The sequence below is a fragment of the Pangasianodon hypophthalmus genome, chromosome 21, assembly GCF_027358585.1.
Source record: "Pangasianodon hypophthalmus isolate fPanHyp1 chromosome 21, fPanHyp1.pri, whole genome shotgun sequence".
Lineage (NCBI taxonomy): Eukaryota > Metazoa > Chordata > Actinopteri > Siluriformes > Pangasiidae > Pangasianodon > Pangasianodon hypophthalmus.
In genome coordinates this window covers 17,974,394-18,001,272 of record NC_069730.1, presented here as the reverse complement: position 1 = coordinate 18,001,272, position 26,879 = coordinate 17,974,394, and the positions used below count along the sequence as shown (strand labels likewise).

The 26,879-nt window shown below is 39.3% G+C and overlaps 3 protein-coding genes across 9 annotated transcripts in view; 2 read left to right on the top strand and 1 right to left on the bottom strand.

Moving 5' to 3' along the window:
- The first annotated feature begins 61 nt into the window (after positions 1 to 61).
- LOC113546399 (patched domain-containing protein 3) lies at positions 62 to 6,390 on the top strand. The gene is made up of 4 exons (XM_026946253.3): positions 62 to 3,114; positions 3,933 to 4,054; positions 4,148 to 4,293; positions 4,381 to 6,390. The coding sequence occupies exons 1-4, from the start codon at positions 2,341 to 2,343 to the stop codon at positions 5,895 to 5,897; spliced, it is 2,559 nt and encodes an 852-aa protein (XP_026802054.3). The 5' UTR covers positions 62 to 2,340; the 3' UTR covers positions 5,898 to 6,390.
- A 7-nt stretch (positions 6,391 to 6,397) lies between these two features.
- On the bottom strand, positions 6,398 to 17,804 carry yme1l1b (YME1-like 1b). The gene is made up of 18 exons (XM_026946259.3): positions 17,617 to 17,804; positions 16,841 to 16,951; positions 15,820 to 16,000; positions 15,081 to 15,179; positions 14,230 to 14,339; positions 13,871 to 14,021; positions 13,524 to 13,607; positions 13,085 to 13,258; positions 12,809 to 12,961; positions 12,167 to 12,299; positions 12,018 to 12,080; positions 11,278 to 11,390; positions 10,970 to 11,125; positions 10,259 to 10,410; positions 9,284 to 9,410; positions 8,718 to 8,791; positions 7,740 to 7,826; positions 6,398 to 7,621 (listed from the first exon to the last, which is right to left on the bottom strand). Exons 1-18 carry the CDS (start codon positions 17,647 to 17,649, stop codon positions 7,478 to 7,480), a joined length of 2,145 nt encoding a protein of 714 aa, XP_026802060.1. The 5' UTR covers positions 17,650 to 17,804; the 3' UTR covers positions 6,398 to 7,477.
- Positions 17,805 to 19,161: 1,357 nt separating this feature from the next.
- Positions 19,162 to 26,879, top strand: part of mib1 (MIB E3 ubiquitin protein ligase 1) — a 55,366-nt gene continuing 47,648 nt past the window's right edge. For 6 of the 7 annotated variants that reach the window (XM_034314512.2, XM_034314510.2, XM_034314509.2 and 3 more), the window contains exons 1-4: positions 19,163 to 19,327; positions 20,328 to 20,567; positions 23,493 to 23,664; positions 25,356 to 25,485. In XM_034314512.2, coding sequence (XP_034170403.2) covers positions 20,339 to 20,567; positions 23,493 to 23,664; positions 25,356 to 25,485 — 531 coding nt within the window. In that variant the 5' untranslated portion in view covers positions 19,163 to 19,327; positions 20,328 to 20,338. Of the gene's footprint in view, positions 20,568 to 23,492; positions 23,665 to 25,355; positions 25,486 to 26,879 lie in introns of all 7 variants that reach the window. The other variant, XM_053227484.1, reaches the window with a different exon arrangement.

The window sequence follows — 26,879 nt, the reverse complement described above, 5'->3', positions numbered from 1 at the left end:
TCATCAGTAGCAAGTGAACACCCAACCCCCCCCCCCCCCCCCCCCCCCCCCACACCTTTTGTATTTAAATGAAATAATCATTTTCATGTTAAATTTAGGCGTGACGTTTGAACCAAGATGTGGAGGCGTGACACGGTGAAGCGACAAATTCCTCAGATCAATCTTATGACGCACGTGGTCCGACGTTTCTTCAGTTTCCCACTCACAGCTTTATTTCCTGCTTGCAGTTAGTTCCCTTTTACTGTTAGAAATGGAAGAATATATAACATATAACCGTGATTTCATCTTATCCTGTCATATACAACCTTTCATTAAACGTGTATAGAGACATTAGAAAGAAAAATAAACTCGGAAGGAAGTACACTATATGGCCAAAAGTATGTGCACCCCTGACCATCACACCCATATGTGGTTATTCTCCAAACTGTTGCCACAAAGTTTGAAGAACACAATTGTATAGAGTCTTTGTATGCTGTAGCATTACAATTTCCCTTCACTGGAACGAAGAGGCCCAAACCTGTTCCAGCATGACAATGCCCCTGTGCACAAAGCGAGCTCCATGAAGACATGGTGTGTGAAGGTTGGAGTGGAAGAACTCGAGTGTCCTGCACAGAGCCCTGACCTCAACCCCACTGAACACCTTTGGGATGAACTGGAACACCGACTGCACGCCAGACCTCCTCACCCTGCATCAGTGCCTGACCTCACTAATGCTCTTGTGGCTGAATGAACACAAATCCCCACAGCCACGCTCCAAAATCTAGTGGAAAGCCTTCCCAGAAGAGTGGAGCTTATTATAACAGCAAACGCGGAATAAATCTGGAATGGGACGTTCAGCAAGCACATATGGGTGTGATGGTCTGGGGTTCACAAACTTATGGCCATATAGTGTATTTGTACCATCATTAACATTAATTTGCTGACACACATGATTGGAATTTATAAAAGGTTTTGTGTGTGAACATGTGTTTCATTAAACTTTAATGATTTTTTTGTTTGTTTTATTTAGATCCTACCATTTGTATGTTTGCAAACTGTTATTCATGAGACCTAAGGACATTTCCTTTGAGCAAGACAATCTGGACATTGTTAGAAAGTAAAATAATTTCTATTGTAAAACAGACAAAACAAAGCAGAAGTGCTTTAGAGGATGAACGCGCACCCTAACCCGCCAAGCTAGTGTACCTCCAACTGCAGTTTCTATTACCTTTTAAAAGAAACTCAGATTTGCTGATAATCTTATGTGGTTTTATGAAAATATATTTCCTGTAACAGCGACTTTGAAAGCATATTCATAAATTCAGTGTGTCTGGTTAAATGCTTCTGATGTGCTTTTGAAGTCAAGCCCCTAGTTTGTTTACATGTGACACCGTAAGTACGTAATTAAATTCATCACTAGTTTCTGAGGCTTAATTTAACATTAACCATAAGCCATGGTTGATTAGAATCATAAATTAGCAGTGAAGCCTTAACTTCAGGCATTTTGTCCACTGGGACAAAAGATTCTATCAAGGGATGTTTTTCTTCATATAAAATAATGTATTATTTAATCAAATTCTCCTCATAAAAAAAGCATTTCCAGGAGCAAAGATAAAGTGTTCTGGTATTTTTCTTCTGAAAAAAAAAAAAGTCAGAAGTAAAATAGCAGAACACTTTATCTTTGTGCTTGTTCATAATAAACATTCTCAAATACAGTACATACTCTTACAGGAAGAGACAAAAACTAAATGACTGAGTATACTGAATAAGTATATTCTTTTCCCTTTTGGATGAATCAGCAGTGTGCCTTTTTCCTGAGAATAGTTTTCCTCGTCCAAGAACAAAGACCTATTGTTCTGTTCCCAAAGTGCATAATGGCCTCCAGGGACACAGGAGATACCTGACCACTGCATCAGAAAATTACAGGTCTTTAGAGAAAGCTTTACTATTACCTGATTATTCGGGAGACAATTCCTAATCGATCTTGCAGTTATAAGATAATGGGGAGCTAAAGTAGAACCTTTGTGTTCCTCCTCGGTGCTTCAGCTCAAACAACCTAGTGTATGGTTGGTGTTATCATCTGAAAGTTTCAGGTTCTCCCTTCTGATACACCCGATCCAGGCCATGAGCTCATTATGAAGCTCTTCATGAGCTGGATCAGGTGCACTAGAGCAGAAAAGCCTGGAACAGGAGAGGTAGATGTGTCTCTGATTGGAGTTCAGAAACCACCAGTGAGAGAAACACAGAAGTTTAAGTTGGGGAAGCTTTATAACAGGAAGTAAAGGGAAGGTAGGGCTTGAAGGCTCAATAGCTATTGGTGTGAAAAATTCAACCTGAGTGCTCGGAGCATATCAAGTCCTCATGGTCACCATGGTGTTCACCACAAACTGTGTAGAGAAACCAATCCGATCTTGTCTGGAAAGAGTCGGCAGATTCATCGGACGGTATCCGTGGTGGTTCATTATTATCCCGCTCAGTCTGTCTGCAGTTCTCGGCGTTGGTTTCTACTTTCTCGAGGACAGAAAGTCTAACGACATTGTGAAGCAGTTCACGCCACATGATGGCCATGCAAAGATGGAGAAGCATTTCTATGAGACCTTTTTCCAAAGCAGCAATAACAAAGATGATGATGATGATGATGATAGTGATGATGACGACGACGAAGGAGACTTGTTTTCTGCTCTGAGGTTGAGCACTGACGGTATATACGCATCCGCAATTTTCACCTGTGGGATGAATGTTCTCAGCGAAGATGCTCTTGCAGAAATCTTGCGTGTGGACGACCATGTGAGGAGGATGACTGTAGAATATGACGGACAGGAGTTTTCCTACAATGATGTTTGCGCTCGAGTGAACGAGTCCTGTCAAGACAACATTCTTCTCAAGGTTTTGGACTACAATGCAAGCAACATCCACGGGCTCAACCTGACTTTTCCTGTACATCACAACACACTCGGGGTTGTTCATCTCGAACATTCAGTTGGGCAGGTAGAAGTGGACGGGAATGGATTTGTTCAGAGAGCCAAGGCAGTGAGACTCATTTACTACCTACGGCAAATTAACAGCATGCTGGAGAAAGCCTGGTTGAATGACTTTGTGAATTTGCTGAGCAACAAGTCAACGTATGTGACACAGGTATGTCAAGACTTCTTTATCTCATGAGCTAGAAGAGTCCAACTGTTTTCTGTATGTTTAGTTTAGTGGACCATCACACCTAATTTACCAGATTCAGTTCTTCTCACCAGGTTTAGTAGGTGTGTTAGGAGACATTGATAGATGGCAGGCATATGGGTCCAATCATCAGCTCCTCAATCTGAGCATTTAAATTCAGCCTAAATTAACCAGGTAAATTTTTACACTAAAGTGGCATTTTGGCAAAGTGGGTAGCGTTGACATCTCACAGCTCCAGGGTTCTCAGTTTGGGTTCTTCCTGTGTCGGCTTTGGTTATTTCAGGTTCTCAGGTTTCCTCCCACCTCACCAAAACACGCTGGTAGGCGAAATAGGGACCCTAAATAGCCCCTAGGTGTGAAACTGATAGGCTGCGGATCCACCATGACACTGACCAATATAAAGCTCTTACTGAAGATTAATGGTCTTTTCTCTTCTTGTGGAAATCTACATTCCTATAGAGTTTAGTTCTAGCACATCCAATTCTAGTACTTGAGTGCTCTTGATTAACTGGATCACGTGTTGCAGATTAGGATGGTAGCAAAATCTGAAGTCTAGCACAGGTTAGTGATTGTCTTGCTTACACCTACTAAAGCTGGCCATTAAATTATGACCAAACTGTTCTGAATTTTGGACAAACAGGAACAAAGCTGAGCTCTGCAAATAGAAACTGAGACACTTTTAGCCTGAAAAAAAAAATCACACCAAAAAAGGGAGTATTCAGGAAGCACTAATGGCCATAAATTATGAACTGAATTGATTACTTGAGTGGGCTTTCTTCCAGGTGTCCTATTTCACATCCATATCAAGGCAACAAGAATTTGAGAAGAGTACAGAGTCCATCACACAGCTTTTTTCCATCACCTACTTTATTGCCATTCTGTTTTCAGTGCTGTCGTGTGTAAGGTTTGTGTCACACTCTACAGTTTTATTAAAATTACAAGAAGAATATAAAACAACTAATAACTTTATAATGCTCTGATTGACTTTGCTCTGTAGGCTTGACAGTGTGAGGAATAAAGTGTGGGTGGCCTCTCTCGGCGTAATCTCAACTGGGCTAGCCGTGCTTTCCGGCTTTGGTTTACTCTTGCTTATGAATGTCCCGTTTGTCATAACCGTGGCATCTTCTCCATTCCTGGTACTTGGTAAGATACTTCTTAACCACATATACTTCATAAGTAGGTTTTTCTGAAGTCATGGTGCATGAATTGCTACAACATTGACTTTTACAGGGATTGGCATTGATGATATGTTCATCATGATCTCCTGCTGGCAGCAGACCAACGTCCAAGACAGTGTAGCAGAGCGCATGGCTGCCACCTACAGAGAAGCAGCCATCTCAATCACAATCACCACCTTGACCGACATAGTGGCCTTTTATCTCAGTTACAGCAACCCCTTTGGTTCGGTACAGTCCTTCTGCCTATATGCTGGCACGGCCATCTTGTTCTGCTACCTCTATAACATCACTTTCTTTGGTGCGTGTTTGGCATTGAACGGCAGAAGGGAGGAAAGCAATCGGCATTGGTTGACATGCCTGAAAGTTCCGGAAGAAAGCCTACCTGGATCTTCCAAAGCTTATATTGCCTGCTGTGTGGGGGGAGCCTACAACCACGAAACTGGAACTGAAGAGGAACACTTCATGAAACTGTTCTTCAGGAAGTACTATGGACCTTTTCTGACCACAGGTCTTGCCAAAGCAACAGTGATTCTCCTTTACATCAGCTATATTTCCATCAGTATCTACGGATGCACTACGATCGAAGAAGGGATTGACTTGAAGAACCTGGCGGTGGATCAATCGTACGTAGTCAAATACTACGAAGACGAAAAGATGCACTTTGCTGAGTATGGTCCGATCGTCATGCTGGCAGTCAATGCTACGTTTCCATACTGGGACGAAGTAGAACGAGCTCAACTGGAATCTTGTATTTCGGAATTCCAAGGCCTTCCTTTCGTTGGGAATTTGGCCACTTCTTGGCTTCATTCTTTTGAGAGTTATGCCAAAGAAAAGCACCTCAACATCAGCTCAGAAGTTGAATTTATGGAACATCTGCACCCTTTTCTACAAGGTCAACCAATGCTCAGATTGGACGTCAACATGACTGATGATACAATTCAAGCCTCACGCTTATTTCTTCAAACAGTTAACATTCCATCTGAGAAGATCATGCTAGAAACGTTGAGAAAAACTGCCCAAAATTGCCAATTCCCATTAGTGGTCTACCATCCTACATTTATATATTATGATCAATACACTGTGATTGCAAGCAGCACTATTCAGACCGTTAGTATAGCTACTGCGGTGATGCTCGTCATCTCGCTTGCACTCATCCCAAGTCCAGTTTGTGCTTTATGGGTCACTTTTGCCATCGGATCAGTCATTGTAGGAGTCACAGGCTTCATGGCGTTGCTAGGTATCAGCTTGGACTCCATTTCAATGATCAACCTGGTCATTAGTATCGGGTTTTCTGTGGATTTCTCAGCTCATATCTCCTACACGTTTGTATCCAGTGCTAAGCCTTGTGTGAACGATAAAGCCGTGGAGGCGCTGTCACATCTGGGCTATCCCATACTACAGGGGGCGTTTTCTACAATTCTTGGTGTAGTGGTACTCTCTGTATCAGTAAGCTACATCTTCAGAACCTTCTTCACCATCACGTTTCTAGTCATTTTGTTTGGTTTGCTTCATGGCATTGCTTTTATCCCGGTGTTTTTAACCTTTTCTGGATTTTGCATCAAGTTTTAATTGTTCTGCTTTATTGACTATCTAATATCCATTGTTTTCAAGTACAATGACTAGAAAGACTGTCAAAGGCATTTTTGTGTTTTGTTTTTGTAGGTTTTTTTTTGTACTCACTTCAAACATTGTGTCTATGGAGAAGAGCGAAATGCAATCAAAAGAAAAAAAATGTGAAATACAATACACAGATGGTGCTGCTTTTCATTAGTGACAGACAAAACATACCACACTGAAAAGCAAAACTTCCACTGCATTGCTCTTATATTGTTGTTCTTTTTTGATCATGAATCTAATCATCTCAATATGTGGCCTCTTGAGCTGTAGAGTTCACAGGATGAGGGCATGTTGCTTTTCTGAAATCCTGTGAAGGCAAGTCATATTCAAAACGTCTAAATATTTTGTGTGTCTGCAGATATAATGTGTAATATTTTAAAATCGATTCAATTTGTGGCTTTTTCACACTGTTCCATTCATGATAAGTAACAAATAAATTCTTAACAGTTAAATCACAGTTTATCATATAACTTTTATTCATTTAACCACTCATTCATCATTAATGATGCACGAACTCAATTCCAAATAAAAATCCATCAAACTTCAAGCTTACATTCTTCTATACATCTATATACAAAGATAAAATGTTCCAACATAACACAAGTTTATTGATATATACATGATTAACATAGATTGGATAAAGGAAAGGTAAAGGTAGACCAAACCAAACTATACTTAGTTCTAAAGAATACCGTGTATTTCACTAATGCAGCAATACACAAATAACCAGCAACCTCAGCCAAGCCTGTAAGGAGACTTTAGGATTGTGTATGGCTTTTAAATAATGCTTTTTTTCCCCAATACATAATGTAGCATATATACAATATTTCAGATATTGTCTCTAATTTTAGTTTCATGATCACAGAGAATGGTGGAAATGAGAACCAGACTAAATGAAATTTTCAGACTTAAACACTTTTAAAGTCCAGATTTTGCACTAACTGACCTTGTGACTATTGTGACAGCAGTGTTTTCTCTAGCTATACGTCATCTGTTTCTGATTTCTAGTTTGTGAAACCCTGTCTTTGGTAAAGTCAGTACGAATAAACACATAGTCTCCGTATTGATCTACAGACCTTCCTGTGGAATTCTGACAAAGTAATCCAGCATGCTGTGCCAAAATTAGAAGATCCGAAAAGCAGCATTTTTCCCCCCCCACAAGACAGTGCATACTCTAAACATACATCACTGTCATTATATCTACAAAGTGCGTTGAGAATTTCTCATGTCCTGTACATTTCCATATGTTTTCCTAAAGGCCACCATGAGCAGCGATTACACGTCATCTGACTCCGTGTCTCTGCATACATCACCTCTCCACTGTGGAGAACTTAGTGGGAAATGCCTTTAGGCAAGCGGGAATTATGGAGTAGTGTGGATTTAAACACATGTTCATCATTTACCTATATGTACGTACAGAGCAAAAAAGGCTCGAACTTAAGCTTATCAGGAGGTTGTATTGCTTATGCGCTTATGTACATTTACACACACACACACACACACACACACACACACACCACACGGTGTGAGACTCATCTGCTGCCCAACGCCTTCCCCTCCAAGACCATCTGAATCTCTCTGGCGTCCAGCGTCTCATACCTCAGCAGAGCCTCAGCCAGGTTCTTATGCTCTTTCGCACGGGCCTTCAGGAGAGCTTTAGCACGCTCATATGAATCCTGTGGGGAAAGAAAAAAAAACAGCACACAATTATTAAATGTCGAATAAATTAGGATGAATTATGTAGATGTAAAATTGTATTGGGGTTAATCGGTGGACGCTGAGGACAAAGCTTACTCTCAGAAGTGTCCTGACTTCCTGTTCGACGGCTGCTTGCGTCTCTGGGCTTTGCTTCGACAGATCTGTGTACGTCATGACACCCAGCTAGACCATGAAAATCATTTAAAAAAACAAAGGAAAGTTGTTCAGCACCTCGGAAATGAGCAATGGCACATCCCTGAGAATGTATGGCAACCGTGAGTTATGGAAATAATCAGCACTCATTACAGTAATATTAATTACTAATATAATATTATATACATATTAATTAATTAATATTAACTATTACTTATAATAATGTGGTTTATGTTCAGCAATATATTTAAGTAATTGTTGACACTTGTACACAAACTACAGTAGAATTAAAAGAATGGTTTGGTTTGTTTGTATTTTCAGATGTAAAAATTATTCTAATAAAAATGTATACATATAAAATAAAAATAAAAATAAGATTCAAGTGTCTCGGAGGAAGTATTCGCTCACCCTGGTTGGAGAAAATGGGGAAAAATCAAATCAAATCAAATAAAGAGAAGCAAATAAATGAAAGTAAATTGAATTAGTTACTAATTTAGATTTAAATAAAACGTAATTATTTGTATTTTCTTATCAAATTCCTTTCTATGCCTCATTAGGGAGATATCTCAACAACAAGTGGCTGAATGTCTGTAGGATGTATATGGAGTTATCAGTGTAACCTGCAGACGAACTGATTAGATTTTGGAATTGCTCCAAACAAAGTTAAGGCCACAGCAAGGTCAAATGTCTGAAACAGTTTCTCTTCAATAGCTTGCTTAAGTGTTAGAAGTAGAAGGCTAGTGCTGGTATACACATTAGGAACAAGACAGACTAGACATGTTGGTGTCGAGTTCTAGTTGCTTCTCTCTGCTGTAGGCTCTTGCTTGTGGGGAAAAGCCTTAAAATGTTAAATGTTACTATGTTATTGTGTTTTTTTTGTTATACCAAAATTCCAAAGAAAATTTAACAGACGAAACAAACCTTTTCACTCATGCCGAACTGCGTTACCATCATTTTGGCGATTTTCGTAGCGCTGTCGAAATCACTGGACGCACCTGTCAGAGTGCATGAAAACATTTAGAGAAAAACGAAACAAATACATTTTATTTGTAAAATGACTTTTTAAATTGAAATTTAACAATCAATCCTCTTAAAATTAAGACCAAAACTGCAGTGCTGAGACGCCAAATTTAAAAATATAAACTTACCATTAATAAATAACTCACTTGTTAAAAACATAATTCTATTTACATTTATTTCCCACATATCTCCAGTGTGTGTTAAATATTTTCAAGACAGATTCAATCGCATAAGAACATTTGCGGCTGACAAAATCTAAGACCGTGACACTTCCAATTTAAGACAACGCAAGACTTTTATTTGTAAAATGTAATTTCAGGCCTAAATGTAATAATGGCCTCTAAACACCAGATAACAGTTGCAAACTATAACTTTAGGAAAGCATTTGAGTAAGTTTGTACACACTATATACAATATAAAGTGACACTTATTCAGACGCACTGGAGTCTATATTAGCGCAAACTCACCTGTGGTGATATTGTCATTTCCGAAAATGAGTTCCTCTGCCACGCGGCCCCCCATGCTGACGTCCATCTGAGCGAGAAGCTGAGCTCGAGTCTCACTCCAGCGATCATTCTCTGGCAGCATGGACACCTGCATGGACAAAACAAAGAGAAAGAACACTCAGGAAAAAGCAATATAACTTCCTACAAACTAAAGCAATTATGTAATAAATAAAACACTCTGGGGGCATGCTGTTATAGAACAATAATCATTAACAGGGTGATGTGATGTGACCTGACACAAAGCAGAGTTACTGTTCCCACCCTGAAATCCTGAGGTGTTTATCCCTCTTTTTTTTTTTTTTTTTTTTAATTAAATAACTACATGTCATACTTTTAATCTATTTATAGTTACACTTAATGCTAAGGAACAGCCACAAAACTATTTTGATGAGTAGTTTCCTAACCAGCTTCTCTTTTTTCCCCTCTTGATGTTAATAAGACCAAAAAAAAAAAAAAGTAGCTTGTTGTGTTACTGAGAAACCACAATGTGTAAACTCCTCTGTCCTGAAAACTGTTACAAAGCGCTAACACTGGAGACTCCTTCCATGAATATTAAATAAACATCTCATCTCTGACAGTAAACATCATCCTATCAACGATTACAGGTTTTCTTTAATCCGTTTATTTGTTGTGTCCGCCGTAGAAATCCCTGTGAATGAGCTGTTACTATAGAAACGCTAACTGGAAACGATATTAGAGCGAGCACATTAATATAAACCTGTGATCTGCAGCTGTCACGGCTGCCGTTATAGAAGAATAATCAACGTCTTCTGACCAATCAGAGTCGAGAATTCGTCAGGCTTTTGAATTAAACTCGATATGTAAAAGCTGTATAACAAGCGAATAACAGCTGACTCATCGAAAATCCTGTGCAGATTTATGGGTTAGAGATATTTAACGATTCATTAGCACAAAAACCGAGCGAGTCTGACTCACGTGACCCAGAGTGGGGCCTCTCGGCATGATCGTAGCCTTGTTGATGGGCATGGCGTCTTTGGTGTAGTATGCGATGATGGCGTGTCCTGACTCGTGGTAGGCTGTGATCACTTTGTTTTTCTTATCTATCTCGGCACTCCGGCGCTCCGGGCCTGTTTGGAAGACAGAAACAGGAAAAGGGAAATTTTAGCACATCTGGTAGACAATTCCAGTCCTCTTTGTCCGCTGTTGCTCTTTACTTTATAGTAAGAATATGGAATGAAAACATCCAGAAAGTGTCAATACTCACAATGCACATTTTCACAAGAGTCTTAAGTTTTACAATTTTAATTTCATACACAAACCGCTTCATAATCAGAAAAAAAAAAAAAAAAGACACACCTAATTGTGAAGTCTAGAGTCTCACCAGAATTTTCTGGACTATTAGTTGCCATCTAGCGAGTGTTTAAAAAAGTCCCTGAATAATAGATATTGTTTCCAAACAAAGTGTTAACAACATAGATTTTTAAGAAAGGTTAAATCCAGTCTAATTAAATCCAGTCTAAAAAATTACTTAACACAGAACAGGATGGAAAAATTAAACATCTGGTACAAAAATAGACTTTAGAGTCGTATCAGCGACTTGGCAATAGTAACAATGGAGTTAGTATTACAACAATTTCACAATTCTGATCATTCATCTGATAATCATGATTTAGCAGTGATTCTAACCCATCAGGATTTTGTCCTTGGCGAACTCCAGCTCCTTCATGGTCACCATGTCTTTCCCGTCCACAGCAGCCTTCAAGGCAGCCTGGTTCACCAGGTTCTCCAGCTCGGCTCCGGAGAAACCCACCGTTCCTCTGGCAATGATCTCGGCCTCCACAGCTGCAGGGGGTCACATTTGGAAACGATACTGTAATACAAAGCTGCAACTGACTGACTCATGGTCATGGATAGATGGTGTAATTAATATTTAACTAAGGTAAATTATTGAAATGGTGGCACCGTATTCCTGAAATGTATATATGTTAATATACCTGGGTCTACTTTGATTTTTTTGAGGTACCACTTCAGAATCTCCGTCCGTCCTTTCACATCGGGTCTGGGGACAGTGACCTGCATGTCAAAGCGTCCCGGCCGGATCAGGGCGCTGCAGGACGGGAATAAGAAACCCATTGGATTGATTATTGATTCACGGCTCTTATCTGTAATGGACTATTTAGAGCAGGGGTCATCAACTGGCGCACTGCAGTCTGGATGCTGACCCAGTGAAGTTTTCAGTGGACCAAATCAAGTAATTGAAACATAAGTGTAGGAGAGAAGATAAAAAAAAAATGGCTGTAGTTCAGCAATCTGTATCAGACCCTCTGTTGTTGTTTATCCAATCACATGCATTTATATATATTATTTAACTGAAGGCAGCTCAGTAGAGCAGGAGCTAGCTACAGGACTAGAGCCATTAGGTTAGAAAGTGGAGAGTTTTCAAAAACCTTTATAGAATTTTAACTGATGATATGGCTTATTGGCAACAAAACAATGTTTCAAGATGATTGCACAGAGAAATATACGTTTATTTGCCCTGTGTCGAATTCGAAATAGACATCTCATCTGTTCCATGGCGCTAGTCAAAAGCCACTAAGAAACAAAACACAACCGCTTCGAATAGTCTTGTTTATAGCTATAAACTAATGATTAACAGTGAAGCTTTCTAAAGTCACTATTCAGTCATGCTAGGTGCTTACACGCTAGTTGAATAGCCCTGACTGAAGATACTCACTTATCTAAAGCTTCAGGGAAGTTCGTAGCCCCGATAATGATGACACCTTCGTTTGGTTTAAATCTGCAGATAAAAAAACAACAACATTTGATACACATTCAGCTCAGAAATAAGTGCAGTGTGTACATGAAGGGTCGAATCTCACTCACCCATCCATCTCAGCCAGAAGCTGGTTGATGGTCTGCCTCGAATAAGGGTGCATAGGAGACTCGATTCTCTTCCCTCCTACGCTGTCGAGCTCATCGATGAAGATCACACACGGAGCATTCGCTTTGGCCTCCCCTAATGGAGAAATTCAAAACTTACATTTCTTAGGATATAAACGAGTCATGCTGATTAAATAAAACCTTTGTGTATCATGATATATAGCTTCAGAGTTCTGAGAGCCCTCAGTTCATGAGTAGCCTTGGCAAAAAAAAATAATAAATAATCCTAAATGTAACAACTAAAACATAGATATTGGGATCAAAAATGTTACAAGGAACGAAAATGAAAACAAACTAAATTTTTCATTGACTAATTGAAGACGTGAACAAAATTCCAAAACGAAAACACTATTTTAAAAAGTGCTTATCTGGTTCGTAAGGTTAATTTTCCATTTCCATTCCAGAGTAGGCCACATGTGTAGAGAACATTACTGACTGTTCTTTTATATGAACTCTAACTAAAGAGGGAGAAGTGGAACACTGGAAAAGGAATGCAAAAATATCGTTATCGTAAATCTTTTCTAATTTTTCTTGAGTGTACCCGAGACATGGTCAGAGAAAATTCTGCATCAGGGCGGTGCTTACGAAACAGGTTCCTGATACGGCTTGCGCCGACCCCAACGAACATCTCGTCAAACTCTGATCCTGAGGCGTAGTAGAAAGGCACGTCAGCTTCCCCTGCCACGGCGCGTGCCAGCAGAGTTTTCCCCGTTCCTGGAGGCCCGACTAACAAAATCCCTGCCGAGAAACATCAGGTAGGACATTAGCATGCAACATAACTTACTTAAAGACTCACCGAACAATGAACAAATGATACGTCACGTCTGCGTTGGTGTTCTTCAATAAGCTAGACGGGTTTACCTTTAGGGAGCTTTCCTCCCAGGGCGGTGAACTTCTGTGGGTTCTTGAGGAACTCCACTACCTCCTGCAGCTCGTTCTTGGCCTCCTCCACTCCTTTCACATGCTCGAAGGTGACGTTTTTCATCTGGACGGGGTCCACTGCCGAGTCCAGGCCTGATGTGGTTCGGAATCGCACTGTCCGGAACGGTTAGATTACAGTTCACACACCAAAGGCACGCCGCACGCCACACACACACACACCACACTTCACAAAACCTGCTGCCGTGCTCATAGGGATTAGAGTATGAGAGCATACTGAGCTTAGTTTTAGATATTTTTTTCAGATTTTAGATCTCTCACATACACGAAAGGTAAATCGCTGATCATTTGCAGCTACACGAACACGACACACAAAGCAGGTTTTGGAAAGCACGGAACAGATCAGATCAGAAGCCTTTACCTGACAGAAACGGTGTTTTGGAGAGTCCGTACAATCCAACCAGCAAGAGGATCAACAGGATCAGCCGTGTTCGCCTTAAAGACTCTAAAGAGGAAAATATATTTCAGTAGCATTAGCAAAGCTTGCAGGTTGTACATGTTGCCAGATAAACGTCAAAATAACTCCTGAATGAAACACAGGAGTCATGTGAATACTTGAACATTTCCTCTGCAACAAGATTGCGAGTTTGGAATTTCATGGTATATTACAGAATCACTAATTTATCTTTATTTTCAGAGCTTAAAGTTTTTAAAGTTGTTTTTAAGATTCTTTAAGTTTTTTAGATAATGAACCGAAGCAGCTCTTACCTTGGGTTCTCTGTGTGAGAGCCTGAGCTTTCAGAAAGCCCTCAGCGAAACCCGTCTTGAAAGCGTCGTGATGTGCGTCGGGAATGTTTCTGCTTTTCAGAAGATTGTCTAAAGTCTCAGGAACTTGGCTTTTGTCCCGCATAAGCAAGCCCTAAAGAGACAAAAGTCATGTAAACAGGTAAACAGTATAAGAAAACTTGGGAGATATAAGAAAACTTCGGCTGTAGGTAAACTGCCCCCCCACCACACACACACACACACACACACACACACACACACACACACACACACACACACACACACACACACACACACAAACACAGCTTAACTGGATTTTCACACTTGCATGTGGATCAGACCTTCATAAAAGACGGAGTGAATGTGTCCGTGTCCTGTGACTGGTCAAAGCCACTCTGAAGACGCCTCGTTTTGGACTTCAGGGTTTTAAAGCCTCGTCTTTGGATCAACACTGAAAGAAAAAAAAAAGCAAAACCAGAACATGTCTTTAAATTATATCTTTAAAAATCATCCATAGTCTTATTTGTCAAAATTATGCACAATGCACTTTTCACTTTTTTATTGCACAAATCATGACATTTTTTATATATTTTTTAAAAAATAAATACAAACTGATTACAAACAGCTGGTTTAACATTAAAAGTCTGTACTGAATCTTTGTATATTCCCTCCCCTCTCCTTTTCAGTGTTGAATAATTTATTTTGTAGACATTAAGAGTAATAAACGTATCACTGAACTTTTTCACAGTTTTGTTAAATGCAACATTGCTGGAAGTTTCTTCTGAAAAAAATCTGTATATTGTTATGCATAAAATGTATCATAGAAATGCCTTATCGTTATAATCGTGATGACATTTTTGTCGTATTGTCCATGCAAAAATCTTTAAATAATATTTTAGATCAACACAAGGAGCTGATGAGGAGCAAATCAATCCTTTAGATGTGATTTTATCTTTTTATCTGCAACATATGTGATCATGTCACTCTGCATGACGCAAACATCCAGATTCATGGAAAAAAAAAATTAAAGTGATGGGCATTCACTCATTATGCATTGATTCATAACTGTCTGGATGAGAGAGCGTCATTATGGAGGCGGAGAAACTAACACTGTCCTAATATCACTCTGATGAGAAACAAAATGGAGGGGTTTGCTGTAAGTATTATAAATGTTGGCGTGAGAGTAAGTTACCTGGCCAGACGTTTAGATCAGCACACAAGGTCTGAAGAGCAGAAGGGCTCTGTCTGCAAAAAAGTGGCGAAGCCGCTCCCATCTTGGCGACAGAAAAACCTGGACGGGAGAAAAACAGCAAACGTTCCATCACACCCTGTTCCTCAATGTTCTCACCAAGACATTTTAAGAAACATCCAGAATTCTGAAATGTTAACATTACATTACGTTCACACTCACATGCGACAAAGAAACCGTTTAATTTCTATGAACGTGCAACAAATCTACATTTTAAATCAGGATCTCCTTAATCCTGTGCAAATTAAGCATGCGTTAAAGCGACAGATGATGCAAATGATTAGCACGAATGATTTCTCCGCCCGACATTTCTTCAGTTCCCCAATAACAACTGTATTTCCTACCTGCAATTAGTTCCCATTTACTATTTGGAAGAAAAACTTGAAAAACCGTGGTTATCATATTCTCGTATTAAATGTATAGAGACATTACAAATAAAAAAGCTTGGAAGGAAGTAGCAGAGATCGTTGGTGCCTCAAGTGAGTGTATGCAGTTTGTACGTTTCGCTAGTACAGAAGCTAGTGTGAAGACGAGTGTGTAAGGCTTATGAGTGCATTTCAAAGCTTTGTATAGCTACTAGGTTATCATTAAAACTATTAAAAATAAATAAATAAAGGCTAGAAAGTTCACGTCCACAACAGGCAACCTGTCTTACTAATTCGCCAGTCTGTATCTCTCTCACCATATTTGTTGTGAAAGAAGGAGTCCGTGGACAGGTAGGACGTCCTCCAGGGGTGTGATTCAGCTCTAGGGGGTTTTGATGACACGTCCTGAGTCACGCACGGCAACAGTCTGTCCACAAGTTCGTCCAGCTGCTCTACTCCCAGATCCGTCAATCCCACATCTCTGAGGCTCCATGACGGCTGCGAAACACAAACACGGGATAAAGATCATCAGATATCATTACATCACCATATAAAACTTCTCTAACAAATATATTTCGCTCAAAACACTCAGCGATCATTTATGATGGTCCACATGACTGCAGCATCACAGTACCTGCACTCACTACAGCTGGGTAATATAACGCTATAATATTGATATTGTGATAAATTATGTTACATTACTTTTTTTCCTGAGATGCTGCATATAACAGGGTATCTGTTTATAATTTTAAATAATTTTTAATAAATACAAACCAACTGGAAACTGAATCCATGTGTTAAATGCTATATTGAATTTTTTTTAATTGTAAAATATTCTTTACAGAATTTTTAAAAACTAAATTTTCCTTCTTGTCAGTGTTAAATATTTTTTTCGCAGGTATTAAATAAAATTTTTTTAAAAAAAAAACTTTTTTTAAACACTGCTCTCATTCATTTATCTTCAGGAGGCACTTTATTGTGGTCAGGGTCCCGGGAAAACTGGGTGCGAGGTGGGAACACATCCTGGACCCATTCACACACTCGTTCACACCTAGGGGCCATTTAGAGTCACCAGTCCACCTACTGGCATGTTTTCGTGAGGTGCGAGGAAGCCAGAGAACCTGGAGGAAACCCAGATGGATATGGAATGAACAGTAACACGAGCTCAGGATCGAACCCACGACCCTGGAGCTGAGGCGGCGGCACTACGTCAAAATCTGATGATATAATGGGTTCGGCTGTCAAACAGCTGGAACAACAGGTAGATTGTTCGACCAGGTAAATCAGTTCTGGCCCGTGTACCTGTCCGGTGTTTCGATGGGAATTAGACAGATGTACCTCTGGGATGTGTAGCTCTTGCTCCGGTCTCCTTTCTCTGTGCAGAGGTTTGACCACTGAACCTTTTAAAGAGTGAAAGGCGTTGATCAGGTGACTCAGTGGAACTGTGACCTGAAAATGGATCATAATATTTAGCTTCATTCACGTTTTCATTTCACGCATGCGCAGTGCAACAGTTACGCTTCTGATGCAACACGATAAATTGTAAAAGTATGATTTAAAGAGTATTATGAATCACTTTTTACAGGCGACACTTAAGACGACATTTAAACGTTCCTTTGTTTACAATTAAATTTAAAATGTATATAATAATGTCTTATAATAATAATAAAAATGGCAATAGTAATGTTTCTCAGTCAGTTCCGTTACTCTAGGCCTAAAACTAGGTGGCCCAATCCTAAATAGCTCTTTGCTCCCTACATAGGCGCACTACATATACATTACAAAATAACCACTTCCGCACTCTACCTAGTGCACTACTTATACAACAAAGTGGACATTTTGGGATTGAACCAGTATTTAGCTACCAGCTAGTCATGTTGAAGGCATCTAAGCTAAAATACTCACTAGTTATCAAACTCTAAGTAGCAAGCTAGTGATTTAAAGTCAGCTAGTACTCCGATTACAAGCTGATTTACAAAATGAGAACCGACGACATACAGCTAAAAAGTTAGCATTGGTATTAGCGTTAGCGTTAGCTTGCTTAACTGCAATACATGTCAAGCTAACGCACGTTACTGGCTAATCGGGGTTAGCTAGCACAGTTCTTCAGTTACCTGCGGCTGTACGGTGGACGAGAAAGAAAACATTTCCGATAAAGCAACGACAAATTCTAAGTGACACGACACATATAAGTAGATTTGAGTTGTGTTAGTTTAAATGAAACGTCCTCCACCGGCGTCCTCGGCGAGCTTTTCCCGGTAGCTTCCGCTAGCTGCCGCGGCATTAGCGCCCCCGTGTGGACGCTGTGATATCACACGCCTGTGTTTACATCATTACAGTGCATTAATTAATAAACTGAAAATCATAAAAAATACAAACATCATAATTTGAGTTCATCCCTTTAAACTGTGTTTTCAAGTGCAATACTTTTATTAATATAAAAATAAAAACATTACAATTATAAATCTTTTCTGTGACACATTTCTATGTAAATAGTTTGAGCTTAATTTTAAAATTGCTTTTTCAAGTGTAATAAATTTTATTATTAAATTAGACAGAAACCAAAAGTCACATTAGTGTATCTCGAATAATGGCAACAATAATTAATGGCTTGTAGTTATTATAAATACGTTCTTTAGGACATTTTTCGAGTGGAATAAGTTTTTTTTTTTTTAATAATAATTACATAGTAATAATGTATTTAATAACAATAATAATAATAATAATATACATTTTCACATTATTGCAAAATAACAAGGTTATGATATTTTTCCTCCCACTTTACATTTTTACAGACATTATATAAAGTGCAAATATTTTATGATTATAAACATGTAAAAGTCTGTCTATCTATCTATCTATCTATCTATCTATCTATCTATCTATCTATCCATCTATCTCTCTATCTGTCTATCTATCACAAGATTATGTCACTATTTTTTCCCACTCGTAGTTGCAGATAAATATTATTCAATTATTTTATGATTATAAAACTATTATAACACATATAACATGTAATTACATAAGTTGTAATGTATTATATTAGTTATAATTTTATTTAATAATAACAACAACAACAACAACAATAATAATAATAATAATAATAATAATAGTATAAATTTTCACATTATTGCAAAATAACAAGGTTATGATATTTTTCCTCCACTTACATTTTTACAGACATTATATAAAGTGCAAATATTTTATGATTATAAACATGTAAAAGTCTATCTATCTCTCTCTCTCTCTCTCTCTCTCTCTCTCTCTCTATCTATCTATCTATCTATGTATCTATCTCTCTGTCTCTCTCTCTCTATCTCTCTCTCTCTCTGTCTATCTATCACAAGATTATGTCACTATTTTTTCCCACTCGTAGTTGCAGATAAATATTATTCAATTATTTTATGATTATAAAACTATAATAACACATATAACATGTAATTACATAAGTTGTAATTTATTATATTGGCTATAATTGTATTTAATAATAACAACAACAACAACAATAATAATAATAATAATAATAATAATAATTACTACTATTACTACTAATGATAATAATAATAGTGTGTGTGTGTGTGTGAGTGTGTGAGTGTGTGTGTGTGTGTGTGTGTGTGTGTGTGTGTGTGTGTGTGTGTGTGTGTGAGTGACGTCACAGGAGGGGGCGGGGGAAGGAGGCTGGAGGCCGCGGTAAATGGCGACTCTGTGTGTCTGATCCGAGTCTCAGCTCGCTGCATCCGCGCGGTTCCTTCAGCAGCATCGGCTTTTCTCTGTAATCGGCGGCGTTCAGAGGGAATTAAAGAGAAACAGTAGCGCAGGCTGGAAGTAAGTAAACCTTAATGAGCGGAAAGGAAGCCTGGAGATTGTGGAATAAAGCGCGGTGTCGGACAAAAGGCTGTGAGCTCCGAGCTGCTGTTTACAGAAATGTGGAATTTTACAGGAGGAGACCTGCTGCTCCTGCCTTTCCTTTCCTTCCTTTCTTTCATTTCTTTTCTTTACCTTTCATTTCATTTCATCTCAGAAATCATAAGCTCTGGCTGAAAGCTAGTACACAGCCGTTGTTTTGGAAGTGAAGACAAACAGCAGCACTAAACTGACCCCCTCTTTGGCTTGGAGGTTTTTTCCTTCTTTCCTTTTTTTTTGTGTGTGTGTGTTTTTTTACCAGCAGAAACAGGAGCTCGGATCCATCTGTTGAGCTCTGAGTCGAGTTAAAGCTCTTTTGCTTGTTTATTTGTTTACACAGTTCATGTTTAAATGTCGTTCTTGTGTGTGTGTTTATCTGTTTTGCAGCATTCAGCTGTGCTCAAGCTAACCTGCCTTACAACTTAGTTTGTAAACGTTAGCTAACTAGCTAGTTAGCCAAAAAATGTGTCTAAAGTGTATGTAAACACACCAATAATAAAATGTAAACCTCTTAAACTTCACATAAGACTATAAATATTAATCAGTGATAATAATAATTTAAAAAAAAAGACATTTTGCGTGTTAATGAGTAGGCCAATGAGTAGGTAAAGTGGTTAGTTGGTTAGATAGATAGTTAGTTAGCAATAAACTAGCACTTGGACACTCGAGTGGTGAGTTGATGGTATTTAGAGTTAGATCTGTTTAATGCTAATCATGCTGTATGGGTAATAAGTTAACTCATGATATGTTGAGATAGCTAGCTAGCTAACAGCTGAGGATAACGGTTACAGAGCTAGCTATTGATCATTCAGTCGCTGTATTGCACTTGGCTTGCTTTGCTAACAACAAAAAAATGTTTTCGAAGCTAGCAAAAGTGTGTGTTGTATTTTTTCCTCCTTTTTTGTCCTTTTTTTCTTTGGAGTTATTCGTTAAATGAGCAGCGGCCGGAATAACCGAGTCATGATGGAAGGAGTGGGCGCTCGAGTGATCCGCGGCCCGGACTGGAAGTGGGGGAAGCAGGACGGCGGAGAGGGCCATGTGGGCACCGTGAGGAGCTTCGAGAGCCCCGAGGAGGTGGTCGTGGTTTGGGATAACGGCACCGCGGCCAACTACCGCTGCTCCGGGGCCTACGACGTCCGGATACTGGACAGCGCGCCTACAGGTAACACCACCTTCTGCCCGCCTCACCTCCTTCCCTGCTTCCCTTTCAGGGGAAAGTAGCTAAAGCACGCTCAGAAAGTCGCTAGATGACGCAACAGGCTAATTTGCATCCTAATTTATTCATGCTCATTAGCATTTCGAATGTTATACCACAGCGCGGTTGAATGCTCGAATCTGATTGGTCAGTAGGTGTGCATTGTTTTCGAAAGTAGTTCCGGCTGTAACGTGAACAACAGGTTGATATTAATGCGCTGGTTCTAATATGTTATTGTTTCTATAGTAACAGCTCACACACAGGGATTTGTGTGACAGCAGGCGAATGAAGTAATGTACGATTAATGATAATAAAGAAAAAAACGTAGTGGTGTTTGTAAAGTAGAAACTATAATCGTTGATGTGGTGACGTTATTTGTTAGAGGACTTTTATTTAACGTTTATAGAAGGAGTCTCGGTACTTTGTGAAGTTTATCAGCTCAGGAAAGTCTTCAGGACAGACCATTACATCATACTTTCTGGTTTCTCTGTAAAATGACAAGCTGTGTGTTTTTTTTTTTTTTTTTTTTTTTTTTTTTTTTGGGGAGAGAGAGAGAGCAAGAGAATAAGAGAAAATAGAGTGAGGCTGCTGAGGGAACGATTGTTTATCGTGTCCATAACATACTTGAGAAGAGGAACTAATTTGTTTCTTGGACATTCCACAATATTAAAACTAACTATAAAGCGTTAAAATGTGCAACATTTTGTGTGTTAATAAATTAAACAATCTAATCGCTGGAAAATCGCCGTCGTGTAAGCAGAACAACACACTCCAGTCTGTGCTGTTATACAAAAATAAAGCACTTCCTGGGGGAAGTGCGTGTTGTGGGAAGTGAGTGTTGTGCCGTATCACTCCACCCTGCCGTTTATTGTGTTTGTCTGGAGTGTGTGATTCCTTCCATAAATTAGGGTTCATGAAGAAGGAACGTTTTCACTTAGAAGTAGACTGTGCTGATTTACAGAAATAATGCGCAGCAGGATGGTGTGATGTGGCAAGACGTGCAATCGTCGCAAAAGCACGGTCTAGAGTGTATTATTCCTCTTGTACCACAACGCTTTAGCTTCATAGTTAATTTAATGAGGCGGAAGGTCAGAGAGACAAGTTAGTTCCAGTTCTCACTTGTTATAGCTGTGATAAACAGTCATAATCTCACCAGTCTCTCTCTCTTGCTCTCTTTTTCTCTCTCTCTGTCTGTCTCTCTCAAAGAAATGCAGCCTGTCATTTTACCTCTACAAACGAGACTCCTTCCATAAATGTTGAATGTCTCCTGAAAACGTCACCATACCAATGATTATACGTTTTACTTTGCATTATGGATTTAAAGACATGTTGTTTAACAGTCAGGCATTACACACTGACGGTGAGTCGAGTGAGTCTGCTCTCTCAACTCGCAAAGCAGCAGCTGTGATGAGAACCGTATGGAGTTCAGGACAGTCGCTAGCATGTGCCCAGAAAGTCACTAGATTTGTCGCTAGACTCTTTTGTGAATTGAAGTCACTAAAGGGCTCTGAAAAAGTCACCAAATCTAGCGGCAAAGTCTCTAAGTAGGCAGCGGTGATTGGCTCGCCTGTCTTCTGACGCTCTCGTGCACTAGCCTGAAGTACATTCTAGGATCTTGATTCTCAAAATGGAGTCCGAGGAACCACCAGAGCACCGAGCAAAATTTCCATCGCATGTACATCTCACTCTAAAACACACAGAAAGCCCTGAAACTAGCCACTGGTAAAAGGGAGGCAAAAATTCCTTCGTTTTCTCAGACTTCGCACACAGTGGTGGACACGCCTCTCTAATTTCCAGTATACAATAAATCTAAGAACAGAAACGGCTATGTACATCATACATAACATGTCCGCTCTTACACTTTCCCTTTGTTTGCCATTGCCTGTGTTTGCAGATATCGATTAGGTTTCTTGTTTTCAAGCTGTGTTTGAATTAACTCAGGAGATGGAGGTCTGAAATTGGAACTGTAAAGTGTTGGAAGCATGGGCACCTCTATGCAAGCGTGTGTTTTGTTAGCAACAAGCTATCCAGCTAACATTAGTGATATATTTACTTTCTCAAATCTCGTTTAAAGTAGTGAAGTGATATTAGTATGAGCGGCCATGTAGGCATGATGGTATATGCCAGACTTGAGGACGAAGACACCTTCCTGACCTTCTGAGAAGGAATTCTGTATTGATGGAGCCGTTTCTTTTCTGTTTTTCTCAGTCAGAATTATGAGTTACGGGTTTTAGTCGAATCAGATTAAACAAGCCAGAGGCGACGGTGGTGAGAGAAAAACTCCCCGAGACAACCTGAGGAAGAAACCTTGAGAGGAACCCATCCTCATCTGAGTGATTCCACTTCTTTAAGTGTGTAACTGTAGAGTTAAGCAGTGTTAAGTGTGTTGGAAAGATGTTCAGTATAAGCATCAGGGCCTTTTTTTAAAATTTCAGTAGAATAAAACACTTGGGGGTGTGTTGTTTTTGTAAAATAATCAACAATATGTGACACGAAAATGCAGTTACTGCATTTAATCATAACGTTGATTATTTTCCTATAAGCAGGTGTGCTGAAGTGTTTAATTTCTCTTACACCATAACAAAAACACTGTTCTAATTAATTAAAGAGTGACACATCATACTTTTTATCCGTTTATATTTTATATGTTTATAATGTCCATGAAACAAGTTAGTTCCTGTTAGCACTTTAATTATAAGAGATGTGAACAGTCACTACCTCCTCAGCTTCTCTTCCTTCTCTCTCTCTCTCTCTCTCTCTCGAACCTAAGCAGTTTTTGTTCCAGAGTAACTGCAAGGTGTAAACTGCTGTTTCCTACATAGCGCTGACACTGGAGGCTCCTTCCATAAATACGACAAAAGTGGCCTCTGACCTCGTGCCTCTGTCTTGTAGGTATAAAGCACGACGGCACCATGTGCGACACCTGCAGGCAGCAGCCCATCATCGGCATCCGCTGGAAATGTGCCGAGTGCACGAACTACGACCTCTGCACTACATGTTACCATGGAGACAAGCACCACCTAAGACACAGGTTCTACCGCATTACCACGCCAGGCAGCGAGAGGTGAGAAGTTATTTCCTGGGACAAAAATATAACACTATATATATGTTCACTAACAAAATGTCAGTGTGACATTAAAAAAGCTGTTTATACTTGTGTGTGTGTGTGTGTGTGTATGTATATATATACACACAATGTGTGTGTGTGTGTGTGTATGTGTATGTGTATATATATATATATATATATATACACACAATGTGTGTGTGTGTGTGTGTGTATATATATGTCTCTGCAAAATAAATTTTGTTGCTTCTAGTCAGTGTGTAATTAATTTATTTGAAACGAAAAACATTAATATCACATGATACAGCTGAGAAACATATTGTGACATCATTTATTTTGATATCAGTCTTATAGCGTCATATCGCCTGTCTCTAGCGCGTGTTAGTGGGTGACTTGTGTAGCTTTTGGCAGAACAGTGATATGAAAAGCAAGCAGAAGCCCAAAAGTTGTGTCCATATTTCATTTATTTGTTGTATTTCTGACCAGTAAATAAGAGTTTAACGAGTACGATTTCAGTTCAGCTCTTTTCCATACTCTCTTCTGCAGATGTTTTTTGGTAGTTGTGATTATATGCAATAAATAGCAAAATAAATCAAGAGAATCGATTTCCCTCCAATCCGACATTAGGAATAGTGTGAAAGTGATATAATACTACTTGTAGCATAAATTAGTGTTTAATCTTATTGCAGATGTTAAACGCAAATAGAGCGAGGCTTAATTTAGATGCATGATTTGCATCAGAAAGGAGCACACACTCTTTTTTTTTTTTTTTTTTTTTTTTTTGTTAACAAAGATATTTGCCACTTTTAAAGCAGAACAGAAATCTCTGGTATATGAAAAAGATTACCGTACATGTTTGTTAGGATATATTTAGTCTCTGCTTTAAGTCAGTCTACTGGGTTGTGTTTTATTTCTGCGCTTTAAGATGAGCAGTGTGTACTTTAACCCTAACCCCAGGGCTGAATGAAGTCTCCTGTCTCCATATGGTGAGGCGATTAAGGTTGAAAAGGCCAGCAGTTGGTTAGAGCTCACTCGTGTCTGCGCTCTCTAACAGCTCGCATCGTGAGACAGGAAACAATGGGTTTGTCTAACAGCTGCTCCGTGTAAGTGCAGTTCTCTTGGGAGCGTCGCTCTGCGTTGCGGCGGGATATTTTCCTCTCTGTAAAGGAATTGCTGGCGTTTTCCTTTGCCTGCCAGCTGCCTCGTCTGCTCTAACAGTCTGTAAAACAATGAAGCTGACGGTTATTTATGTGTTTTGGGCAAGATCAGAGGCTTAACAGGGATAAATATTAGCCTGGAAGGATCTCAGTTGTGGCTGCACAGGAGCTCAGATTAATGTTGATAGTATGATGGGATCATTATTTTTGATAAAAAGGAACGCACAGGGTATTTTTATTTATTTTTACTACATCATTGGATTTGCACTGAAAATGCAGTTAAGTAAGATCAGGATTATAAAACAGTCTACTACAATTTATAGGGTTTTTTTCCTTCCAAAAAAATGGTATTTTTCCACTTTTTCGATAAAACTATTGCAGTATTAACCATGACATTTAGGTGGATCTTATTCAAATCTGTGTGGCCCTTATCTCAGTTAAATTGATGAATTCTTTAACAGCACAGCATTTCTAGCAAAAAGTTAACATCCAGTCTGGTTTTATCTAATCAAGTGTGTCCTTTTTTGTGTCTAGGGTCCTTTTAGAGTCTCGGCGCAAATCTAAGAAGATCACGGCGCGAGGAATCTTCACCGGAGGACGCGTGGTGCGGGGAGTGGACTGGCAGTGGGAGGACCAGGACGGGGGAAACGGCAGGAGAGGAAAGGTAATAACATAAAATACTGCTGTGGACTGTAAAACGCATACTAGCATTTTTTTTTTTTTTTTTTTTTAGAAGAAATAATACCAGCTGATGCGCTGCACTGGCTGAGCTGCATTACTTTACGCATTACAACTTTTACACGCCACCACTTTATACAGCACAACTTTGCACATCATTTTACTGAGTGATTAATAAACGAGGCCCACACACAACTTTACACACCACATCATTACACACCACAACTTTACATGCTACAACTTTATATAGAGCAGCTTTACACACCACAACTTTACACACCACAACATTACACACCATTTTACTCAGTGGTTAATAAATGAGGCCCACACACAACTTTACACACCACAACTTTACACACCATTTTACTTAGTGGTTAATAATTGAGCCCCACACACAACTTCACACAACAAAACTTTACACACCACAACTTTACATGCTACAACTTTATATAGAGCAGCTTTACACACCACAACTTTATAAAGAATAACTTTTACACACCACAGCTTTACACACTGCTTTACTAAGTGATTGGTAAATGAGGCATGCACACCAGTTTACACATCACAACAAATTTTACACACCACTGTTGAACTTAACGCTCTGAAAATGAGATGAAGTGGACCACCAACATCCTGCCAATCAGGATAAGGAGGCTTCTCGATTTGCCTGCACGTTATTTCAGAAAGTTCGGTGTCGGGTGTTCTGGCCCGGATGTGAAGTGTTTTGGGGGCGTGGCTTTGGAGAGAACACTGAAGGGAAGAATTGTATTTTTTTTTTTTTATTTATTTCAGATTTAGATGACTTCCTGAAATATTAAGACGCGAACGTCTCAGAAGCAGAGACACACAGCAGCATTAGCATCAGAGCAGCTCGTTTCTTTCCATATGTTACTGATTAGTTTGATTGAAATGTGCTCTGTGCTGTATTATTATTAATTACAGTAGCTGTGACCTTGGCAGTATGAGCAGGTGTAATAGTGCTGTTGGTAGTCGTACTCGTACTCGTACCTCAGTAGTGCGTGTTGATGTACGTGTCATTAAAGCCTAATAGCGGATTTCCAGTGCAGCGTGCAGTATTACATGCTGACTCACTGTTTGCTGTTACGCTCACTGCAGAAAATTAATGCACGACACTAAAAGCGGCCCAGGACCTGAGTGCTTTGTAGTAAATAAACATCACTTCTGTTTCACTGACAGGTTTCCATTAATTCACTCGTTTCCAGCTGCCAGGTGAGATGATCGCTTAACGATGATGCTTTTATAACTCGGGATGTAATGACACTGTCTGCTGTAATGACGCTGAGTCACTCATAAAGACGAAACCTGGACGATTTCTGATAATGCCTTGAAAATAATCTGATGGCATCTCTCATCAGAACC

Excerpts from the sequence above, each read along its gene's own strand:
- LOC113546399 (XM_026946253.3), top strand. The coding sequence starts at position 2,341 with ATGGTCACCATGGTGTTCACCACAAACTGTGTAGAGAAACCAATCCGA. Across the intron at positions 3,115-3,932 it reads AGTCAACGTATGTGACACAG|GTGTCCTATTTCACATCCAT; the intron begins GTATGTCAAGAC and ends GCTTTCTTCCAG. Across the intron at positions 4,294-4,380 it reads TTCTCCATTCCTGGTACTTG|GGATTGGCATTGATGATATG; the intron begins GTAAGATACTTC and ends TGACTTTTACAG.
- yme1l1b (XM_026946259.3), bottom strand. The coding sequence starts at position 17,649 with ATGTTTTCTTTCTCGTCCACCGTACAGCCGCAG. Across the intron at positions 14,340-15,080 it reads TGATCTAAACGTCTGGCCAG|TGTTGATCCAAAGACGAGGC; the intron begins GTAACTTACTCT and ends TTTTTCTTTCAG. Across the intron at positions 9,411-10,258 it reads GAGGCCCCACTCTGGGTCAC|GTGTCCATGCTGCCAGAGAA; the intron begins GTGAGTCAGACT and ends TTGTCCATGCAG.